Raw genomic sequence first — 10,993 nt, forward strand, 5'->3', positions numbered from 1 at the left:
AATAAATGTAAAGACACATCAAAATTCACATGGCTTGGAGACTACTTCCTAGACAAATGGACCAAACAAAGATTCTGTATCTCCTCCCTTGAAAAAGACTACCCTATGTGCAACATTAGTGCGATCCATTATCCAGCTTCCCTTAGCCTGTAACTTAATTTATAGTTTATTCTTTGATTAACCCACAAAAGAATGCTTTTATCATTGTTTTCTTTGTGATTATTACAGTTTAAGCTCCCACATTCTTCTTAGCTGTAGAATCCCTTTGAATAATCTGTCAAAAGAAAAAGAAATCTAGTGACGGAGCCAAGGGGGGACCAGCATGGGTGCTCGTCTCCTCGGATGATACAAAATTTGAAAAGTTTCAGGTTTACATTATCGTATTACTCATTTATAGTGACGCAACTAAAAACATTTCCCTTTCCAACAATTTCATCGTAAAATGACGGTTTTTGTTTGAATTCCTAACGATTCATGATAACCGATCAAAAGTCTGTTCTGAAAATGATGACTTTCATAATCCAGATACAGTAAAGTACAAATGTGTGCAGAAGTGCAAAACAGAAATGTTGAGTTTGATGAGGTAAGAGACAGAGATGATGATATAAAATGCAATTATACCATGAAAGGGGAGCATCCTAGGAAATTAATTCGGAGTATAATTAAAGTTTACACAAATCATACTAAAGGATCTGAAGTAGAATTGCAGTAACTAAAACTTGATTAAATTTGGGGGCTTGAACATGAAGCCAAAATAATAGCAGAATTATGACGACATTCCCGATATGGTGCGTGTAAAGGAGTCACCAATAATGTGAATCAGATTTGAGTTTACCCCTCGGGTTTACAGGAATGGAGGCAATATCACCCATCTTCGTGGATACTTAGGCTTCCCATCCTTTCCGTCAAATAACTGCAAGTAATATGAGATATGTTGACCGTGGTTAGATCAGCTGCTATACAGAACAGACAAAAGTAAACCTATGAACAATCCAGTGACTGTTACTCTCAAGTGGCTAAGCAAATCAGCGATTTGTTCCATAAATACAAGACCGAGCCTACTTGGAGTTCATGGACCCATTCTCGATAATTTGATCCTTTTTTTTTCTCAAGCATCAAAGCAAAAAAAAAATGTTCACAAAGACAAGTGTTGTGCTGAAGCGCTAGAGAATTACTGCTGAAAGTTGTTACTCTGCCTATTTCTCTGGACTTTGGAGGCAGAACCAACACGATAAGGTTCATAATATCAGTATTAGCTATTCGGTCGTCTAAATGTTCCGACTAGATAAATGGGAGACCTAAATTGCTGGTTATACGGTAATTGCCAGTCAAGAGTCTGTATTCTGTGCTGCTGCAAAATTATATTGGGTTGGAAGTTTCGAGCAAACTATCAACTTGCAGTCAAAATATGACCCGGCACTACAACTGTACAAGCATACTGACCCATTTTCAATAATTTATTTCAGCCAAAACTCATTAGTCATTATTACTTCAAGTATCAGAAAAAAAAAATGTTCACAAAGATAAGTGTCGTTCTAAAGGGCTAGAAAATTACTGCTGAAAGTTGTGACTGCGCCAATTTCTGTAAGGTTTGGACTTTGGAGGCGGCGTCAGAACAATAAGGTTCATAATATCATTATTAGGTCGTCGTTTTTTCTCGACTAAATCAAAGGGAGACCGAAGTGGTCGTTATAAGGTAATTGTCAGTAATGGTCTGTATTGCTGCAAAGTTATCTTTTGTTCAAACTCTCATCTTGCAGTCAATCTGACCTGATATTACGCGCATGCTGACCCTAACCCGTATTGTACCTACCCGTACTTCGACCAAATGCCAAAAAAACAAATAGGGCCAACCCGTATTGACCTGAACGTTACCAACCCGCTTAACAAGCTTTTGAAACACCATCACATTAGGGCCTAACACGAGGTTCATTCCTATCTCAACCTGAAGTTGACCCTGACATAGACCCTGACTATCTAAGCACAAAGCAATAGCATATATCATCACATGGAGAAAAGACAGGTTACTTAACACCAGAATGGACAGGTATAATGAAATTACCTTCTTCAAACGACGGTGCTTTGCAAGTGCCCAATTAGTCATGATAGAGGCAGCAACTACGGCAAAGACATAACCAGCCACAGTTTGGGTTGCAACATTGAAGCCCATCCATTGATAAATCTCCGTGGTGTAATTGGCACAAGTCACAATATTGAACAAGAATCCCCTTGGAATCTGATACCCACCACCTCCGTCAGGACTCCTAAGATTCTTCAGCAAGATATGACAGTAGAAGTTCGAAAGTTGGCACAACAAGCCAAAACCAAAACCTATCTTCCATTGGAGGTCACTGACTGGGGTGTAAAGTGGATGATTCACATAGTAAGCAATGTAAGCTCCAAAAGACCAATAGTATGCACAATTCCGGAAAACATTGGATATTGGAGAAGTTGCATGACTAAAGCGATGGACAAAAAAGGTTTCCATAATACGCTTGAAATAGTGAAAGCACCAGTAATAACAGGCGTATGTTTGAACTGGAAGTTTGGCATGTTCACCTTTGTACCCAAAGAACTCATAAACAGGGAAGTAGTAGAATATTGGGTAGATGATCAAAGGACCCAAGTACTCGAAAAAGAATAGAGTACGGTAAGAGACCTGGGGCCCAAGGTCCTTAAATACTACGGTAATGGTGTTGGAATTACCATCAGAATACTCCACGAGGCTTTTCCTACTGTTAAGGACAGTTGGTCTTTGTTTTGACCCGGGTTGGACGGGAAGTGTCAGTCGTTGCCTTGAAGGATAAAATTTCTTGGCTACAAATGAAAATAAGATAGTTAGCAGGGATCGAAACCATTTGGAATTATGTACATAATAATACTATGATAAAAGATGAAGGAATGTAAGAAGAGTAAATCTATAATCTACTTTCTTTACTTTTTGATCCCCCGATAAAGAAGACGACTTGCAAAAAATAAAACGACCATTGGCTCCATGCAAATCATCATAGTAGAAGTTTTAAACAGTATATTACACATTCCATATAAAATCGAACAGGTCAGAAAGCTAAGAAATTAACCAAGGCATTGGTCCAGTTGCTGTTATAGGTAGCTCTAACAATTTACTACATTCATTCTTAATCTTCTAAAGAAGGTAACTAATGTTTTCACTGGATGCAACAGTCTACTGCAATCATCCTGGCACCCCCCACAAAATGAATCACAATTACAAGGAAGAGGAAGAGAAGATAAAGTGCACACTGGAAGAATGCCCCATGATAAACCCAAATCTAAGCCATAGGACGAGACCACATCAAACTGAAATGAAGATAGGGATGGCTGACAAATCCTAAAAACGGTGTAAGAGCTGAGCATTAACTGACATGTTTACCACGGAAATATGGATTACTAAATCATCTGAAAAAAAAAAAAGTCACATTGTCCTCTGTGATGAGGTTATCTATTTGCACAGTAGTCAAAGAAGAAAGATATTCAAATTAATCTCACATCAATAAAGTAAGAATGATCATCATTTTAAAAATCCTCGTCGAGACCTCTCGGGTCCTCACTCTTCAATAGCAGATTTCTATGTAGTTTGCTCCCAAGAGAGAGAAAAATGTACCCTTTTTTGCTCTATGTTTTAGACCTAAGAAAACTGATTTAAAATGAAACTTCTCAACACCAAATACAGGAATTGCTTACATAGCATTTCCGCACTGCCTAAATTTAGAGTGCCGCCAAAGATTGTATTATGACTATTGAAAGCACTACTCCATGAAGCCTAAAAAAATATACCCCATAGATAGTCTTGTGTAAGACCATTAAACGCATACAACGGTTTCATCTGAGCTAGTGTACATATATTATACTTAATCTCACACTACAATGCTATTGGCAGCAAACACCATCATAGCATAAGATATGTTAACTGTCCACACAAAAAACACACTTTTTTCTTCTACAATTAAGAACGCCCACATTAATATGGATGGCTGGAAAGTCAGTTTTGAGATTTTACCCTTGATCTATATAGATTATAATCTTTGTTACAAAAGAGATGATCAGTGTAGACTACAACCCATATTTGGAGCTAAAAGAGTGATCGCTTCATCATCACTCCCAAAATAATTGACAATGCAATGTATGTTACTACGACACTTTACTTTGGCAATGTGATGCCTGTTCAACACACACGAGACCTCGACAGTTAATTTTAGACCAAATATATGAAACTTCACAAAATATGGGTTGCAAACTTGAGAGTGTCAAGACCAACATTTGCGACCAAATCAGAGTAACATAGCATGTAAACCTACATCTTTCGAATTTCAAAGATATCCTACTCCTACATAGTTAAGAATCACTTTTAAAGTCCATTGGAATATATGGAGTATATGACATCCAACCAACACTACGTTTTTCCTCAACAAGGAATAAACATATTAGACTACATGTTGAAAGTGTGTCAACTATACTGACATAGACCCATTTGTCCTTATAAGTTCCGAAATCCGGACAAGAAGAAGAAAAAAAGTCCACACATCACCAAAAGATGATGCATAACCCCAACTGAGAACATCTATTCGGCCGCGTTCAACAAGATAACATTGGATCACTTCATCTTTATAACAAATATATGTAGCTTCCTAAGCACAACTTAGATGCAGATTTCATGACTACATATTTTTTAATGTGAAGTCAACACCAGACCAAAACACGCCAATATCACAACTCAATCACACTTCAGCTCACTGCTATAGCTTACTTACATTCAATTCACAGATTAATACTTGTTCCAATATAAGATCATAACCCGAAAACTACAAATCCTACTTAAATATCAAAACTCTTACAAAATAATCAGCTCATTAATTGAATTAACAGAAAAGAAATCAACTTTAGTAAATTTAGAGCACAAATGCTTATTTAAGACGGGCATATCTATCTTAAACTTAAAACGAATCAAATAAGGGTGTTATTTGACCCGTTTAAATCTAAGACGGATATGCCCGTTTTACGAGAGACCAACTGCAGAGAACAAAGAACTTACTTCTCTTATAGATTGCATCTTGTAGATCAGCAACAGTAGCCTATATCAAAACCAACAATACAATCTGATTAAAAAAACTTCTAAATCATCCAAAACTCATCAAATTATAAACAAACAAGAACATTAATCAGCTAATTATGAAATTAAACAGCAATATTATCCAAAAAACAAGAATTAAAGAAAGAACATACAGATTCATTAAGCTGAATTCCTCCTTTAATGAGCTCTCTACCACTTCGAGTAACAATTGAAACATTCATTTCTGAGTAAATTAAGAGATACCCAGTTCAGCAAATGCAAATTAGAGTAAACCCTTTTGATATTCTGAGCTAATTTTGCGTAAGACTTTTATGGGTAGGAGAGTTAATTCTCGATCATATCGAAAGAATTAGTTATGGAGGAAATGAAGGATTGGTGCAATTATTTATGAGCAAACACACAATCTTTATTAGTAAGGCGGGTAGTTGGTTGGAAGTAGGATATCTAATTTTGGCCCGACTTGGGTATTGATTGGCCACCTTTTATGTACTTTGACAAGTTTGAATGAATTCCTATGATAGGACTTAGAACTAGATCTGGTAAATGGGCCATTTGGGTTGGGTTTGGGTCGGATCATTTTGGATCGGGATATTCACGGGTCAATATGTTATTGAGTCACTTTCGGATCGGGTTATTTTGAATCGGGTTGTTCTGGATCATTTGGGTCATTTCGAGTCATGATTTTGCATTAATTGAGTCATTTTGGATCAATATGGTCATTTTGGGTCACTCAAGTCGGGTCACTTTCCGGTCGGGGCAATTTTGTCAGATCTACTTAGATCTAGTAAACGGGTTAATCGGGCTGGGTTTGGAACATAACTATTCGAGTCTTGTTATTTTCGGGTTTTAACAGTATTCAGGTCGAATCGGGTCAGAACCAGATCATTCCTGTTCAGATGAGATTCTTGGGTCAATTATTATCAGGTTATTTAGGGACAACGGTCAGTTTCCAAGAATAAACATTCGGGCCATTGTATTGGGTAGGTTCAATTCGGATTCGGGTGAAGTTCGGTGTTGGCTCGGGTCGGGTCAATTTTAACAAGATTAATCTTAGGTCGGTTGAGTCTACGATGTTTTTTAGATAATGGTTAAGATAGATCATAATGGTTATTAGTGAATCTCCACTTCCATGTGTGATACCTAGGGATGGCAGTGGGTCGGGGACCCGACCCAGACCCTGAGGGTCGGACCCTAATGGGTCGGGTATGAGTCTCATTTTTTCAGACCCAATGGGTATGGGTCGGGTATGGGTCTTAAGAAAATATTTCGGGTCCGGGTCCGGGTCTATGTTATGAGACCCATACCCGACCCTTAGACCCTTTATTAAAGAAAAAAAAATCAAAATTACAACTTTTATGAATTCATACGGGTAGAAACCCAACTAAAGTCTCTTTCTTTTCCCTCATCCCATAAAGTGATAAAACCCAACCAAACTCTTCTGATAATACCACCACTCCACCACTGACACAAGAAAACCACCACCACAAAGATCGATACGCGACCCGCAACCACCTCTAATAATAGCGACCGACAACCACCATTAACGGCAGATTAATAAACTCATAATGTTAAAGTAGTATGATTTTTTTTTTTTTAATATTATAGACCCCATAGTTGTTAATCTTATTCTTAAAGTGCATACTAAACTCGGACCCACGGGTAGACCCAAACCCTACCTTTACCCATAGGGTCCGGGTATGGGTCCTCAAATTTTAGACCCTTGCGGGTCTGGGTCGGGTACGGGTCCAAAGGAAAAATCTCGGGTCGGGTCCGGGTCTAGGCGGACCCTACCCAGACCCTACCCATTGCCATCCCTAGTGATACCATTGTGGTTCATTTGAAAAAAGAACAAGTTGGTTGTATAATAATGTCGATGGGCCAAGTCATGAGAAGGGGCGCTCACGCAAAGACTTCGGCCTCCTCTCAAACAACCCGGCCTTTAAGCTTTTCGCATGACCATTTACTTTGTAATGGAGTTGTGTCTTACGGCGGCCTTATATGTGGCCAAGTAAATGAAGACGGATTAGCAAACAGAGACGGGAAATGAGTGATGTTTCACATATATTTAAATGAGACCAACGAACTAGCAATATAATTAAAGAAGCTTCTGTTCGAACAGTCATCTCCAAGTGTTTCAAGCTGGATTGCCAAATTTGCTAGTCATGTACTGATGTACCCAATTGCGAATTGATTCGCACAACTTACATATTCGAATTACAACGAAGTATGGTGTCTAGTTATGATTACACCATATTATACTCTATTTTGAACGGATCATGTATTCGTATTACGAATTTGAATCGTTCATATTATGAATCTGATAATCGTGGTTTCAACATCATGTAAGTAGACCAGGGAAGATTATAATCATGGTATAAAAGCTAGCTGGTCACTGATTCTCAGAAGCTATCGTACTCGGCAAAACCGGTTATTATAAAAAAGAAGAAAGGTTTCAACAATCACCACGTCATATAAATTCATACGACCGAATAGTTCAGGCAACAACAAAACCGACGTCTCCTTCAAACAGGACCAGAGGGTTCAATTACTGAATAGTACAGAAGAATAGAGACAAACCATATAACCATGGGATGCCTTCAGAAATGCAGTTTGTCTTGTTAATCACATTTTATCTTGTTAATATAAATAGGACGCAAATTCATCAATCGTTGTTCGTGGAGCTTCACTGTGGGTCGCTAAACCATTTGTTGATACCTGGCATGATCTCAGTACTCTTTGTGCGCACAAATTTCCTGACAACATGCTGGGAGTATTGCTCTCCCTCTGCATGATTGTCCAGTATACCAGCAGCTCGCCTTTCCTTATTCACTCTGAGTATTACGAGAACAATGTTAGCAACATGGCAGGCATTGAAAGAACAATACATCCATTAAATATCATGAACATACTAGTCCATTCTTCTGCAAACTTAATAAAAAACAAAGCAGCAACATAAACATGCAGTCTTTAGCAAGACGAAGCATCACAGGTAGAACTGGCAAAATAAGCCTGATTTGACTTGAGTAACTCGACTTAAAACCCATATTTGACTCAAATATGACTTCAAAGCATGGTTCAAAATCTCGGTATCGGTCATAGTCGCGGTAGCGGTATAATCGGTCGTTGCAGACGGCTAGCAGTGAATCTCAATGATTTCTCGGGCGATATCTCGTAACGGTAGTGAAAAACCGATACAACTCGGCCGAGATTGAGCCATGCTTCAAAGTTAAACAACAAAACTAGAATTGGCCCTATCTGAAACAAACCCACTGAAAATGAGCTAAACTGATCCAAAATGACTAGTGTGATATTGAACTGAAGTTGATCACATACCAAACTACGCCGGCATGGAAATGACGACCAGATAATAACACATGAAAACAGACTCGAACGCGAAATAACCCAGGTCAGAATGCGTAACTTCACCACAACAAAATACTACTACTAGAAAAATACAATATTATCCCAACTTTGTATGATCATTAACTCTAGCCCGGTAAGATTAATGCTGGGTTGTGTTCACAATTCACAGTAGTATAGCATAATACCAGAAGTAAACAGAATCAGTCAACTGCAGAAATCCACTTATTCACAATATTTACTAGACTTGGAACAATTTTGCAAGAATTAACAAGTCAACTGATAGAAGATTAGAAGCCATGAAGATACTACGCCTGTTTGCAATTCTAGGGCTTTACCACACTGGAACATATTCAGAGCAGGACAGTTAGATTTTCTCATCAAACCCCGACTCCACTTCAGGATTTCAAAGGCTCGTCAATACTCCCAAGTCCCAGCTTTACTTTCTAGTTTAACCACTACTATCATCCTCATCGATTAGGCTATGGTTTTAAATGGCAACCACATGTTCACATACAATGAATACTTCTGCGCAACCGACTTAACCAATTCTTCATGCTAAAACCTTTTTACAAAAGGTCACAAGTATATTGGGTGAACCCTTTTATCATCAACAAATATCCTTAAACTTTGGCAATCTTTTTATATTCATCAAATCATCTTTAATCATCCTGACTTTTACAATAAGATTGTTAAATCGCTTTCAAAGAGACGGCTTATATGATTTCATTATTTCACAAACTTAAAGTGAAAAAAAAGGAGTTTGAATAGCAATCTAGAATTCATAGTTTTATCAAGTTTAACGGTAAAACCCATTGAAATCAAGAATCCTAGATTGCCATTTATAAATATATGGGTCTATATAAATTCATTTCCACATAAATAAACGCAACATCTATGATCAAAACCAAAATAATCACATTATTCGTATACAAATACTTTATTTGTCAATTAATTTCTTAGGTTTGACTAAAATACCCCTCATAAATGAACAATAATGTAAAGAACCAAAATGAGACGGTGAGATTCGTATAAAAATACTTTATTTGCCAATTAATTTTTTAGGTTTGATTAAAATACCCCTCATAAATGAACAATAATGTAAAGAACCAAAATGAGACGGTGAGTTGTCTAATTTCACATGACGTACATATAATGACATGTTTGGGACCCTAAATTGAAATTAAATTCCGTAATTGAGGCATCATTTCAATTGTTTGGAAAACCTAGAATTTGGAATTGGAATTGGGCTCAATTAATTTTCATTTCCAACCTAATTAAAATTTGGTCAAATTCCTCAATTTCCATTTAGTAGTTATTTTAATCTCATCATTATCCAATCTCCTATCATAGACTTGAAAATAAATCCCTCGTCTAATTACAATTCCAATTCCGCGGGTTTCCAATAAATCATTGAGAAGTTGAATTCCAGGCAATCTCATATGTAATTGAATTCGAATATTTTAAATTTCGACAACATAAATCATGAAAATAAAATCAATTATGCGTTACCAAAACCCAAATCAACCCGCAAAATATAAAAATAAATAAAAATTAGTGACGAAAAAAAAAAAGAAAAAAGGAGAGAAAAATTCAGACCTAACTTCAGGATTAGTGGTAATATTGCGGATCAACTGAAGCCCACAAATTCCGACGGCTACACCAATAGTCACAAACAATGGATACACCTACCAACAATAATTTTGATTTAATTTAATTAATTCTAACAAGATCGATTACTCGGTAAATAAATGATTGAGACGGAGTGAATAATACATAAATCAGATCTAATCGAAAAACAACATGATTGACTACATAGTTCAATAAAATAGATCGGTCTCTCTCGTGTATAGGAGACCGATCGATTTTAAAACAAGACCGTCTCATACGAGAATTAGATAAAGAGTAGAGAGGTATACCTCGGGTCTAAGCCAACGGTTGACGGCTGGAGCACCACCCATTGTTGAGGAAAAAATGGAGGAGAGATGAAAAGTTTAGATGAGTTTTTTTTGTTGGAGTCAAATTGAGGTTGCGGATACAACTTACAAGTATACAAGCAGGACGTTATTTTATGCGTATGAGTAGACCTACTACCTCTCTTTTATTGTGTGAAAAAAAATTGAAAAAAAAAAAAAGAATATTTTTATTTTACAAGTTGGATTATTATTGGTTCGAGGGGATTGACAGGGCACAATTTTTTTTTTGGGGATATTCTAGAGGTGGTGGTGTTACCGTGTTAGCATGGTATGGACGGAAGCGTCAGTCCACTTGTATGTCAAATAACGAGGGTAGTAAAGCCCGCAAACTAAACTACGTATACCAGTCGAGAGTTTTGAAGGCATAGATTAGGGTCATAAATACGTCATATAAACAAGATTGCTCTTGGAAAGACTTGAACATGAGTCTCTCAAGTTTTAACCACTAAACTTTACCCTTATAGATAGCGTACAAGTTTGAATTTCACAATTTTCAAGTATTTTCAAAAAAATAACTAAATGAGTTTGGTGTTATGGTTGTTCACCTCATCCTTTAACCATGTGATCA

The 10,993-nt window shown here is 37.1% G+C and overlaps 2 protein-coding genes across 2 annotated transcripts; both read right to left on the reverse strand.

Moving 5' to 3' along the window:
- Nucleotides 1-597: 597 nt before the first annotated feature.
- LOC141612447 (very-long-chain enoyl-CoA reductase) lies at nucleotides 598-5,546 on the reverse strand. Its single transcript, XM_074431224.1, has 4 exons — nucleotides 5,242-5,546; nucleotides 5,051-5,090; nucleotides 2,063-2,817; nucleotides 598-913 (listed from the first exon to the last, which is right to left on the reverse strand). Exons 1-4 carry the CDS (start codon nucleotides 5,308-5,310, stop codon nucleotides 845-847), a joined length of 933 nt encoding a protein of 310 aa, XP_074287325.1. The 5' UTR covers nucleotides 5,311-5,546; the 3' UTR covers nucleotides 598-844.
- Nucleotides 5,547-7,501: 1,955 nt separating this feature from the next.
- On the reverse strand, nucleotides 7,502-10,524 carry LOC141612449 (uncharacterized). The gene is made up of 3 exons (XM_074431225.1): nucleotides 10,369-10,524; nucleotides 10,049-10,137; nucleotides 7,502-7,920 (listed from the first exon to the last, which is right to left on the reverse strand). Exons 1-3 carry the CDS (start codon nucleotides 10,408-10,410, stop codon nucleotides 7,773-7,775), a joined length of 279 nt encoding a protein of 92 aa, XP_074287326.1. The 5' UTR covers nucleotides 10,411-10,524; the 3' UTR covers nucleotides 7,502-7,772.
- Between the last annotated feature and the right edge of the window lie 469 nt (nucleotides 10,525-10,993).

The sequence above is a fragment of the Silene latifolia genome, chromosome 11, assembly GCF_048544455.1.
Source record: "Silene latifolia isolate original U9 population chromosome 11, ASM4854445v1, whole genome shotgun sequence".
NCBI classification, from domain to species: Eukaryota; Viridiplantae; Streptophyta; class Magnoliopsida; order Caryophyllales; family Caryophyllaceae; genus Silene; species Silene latifolia.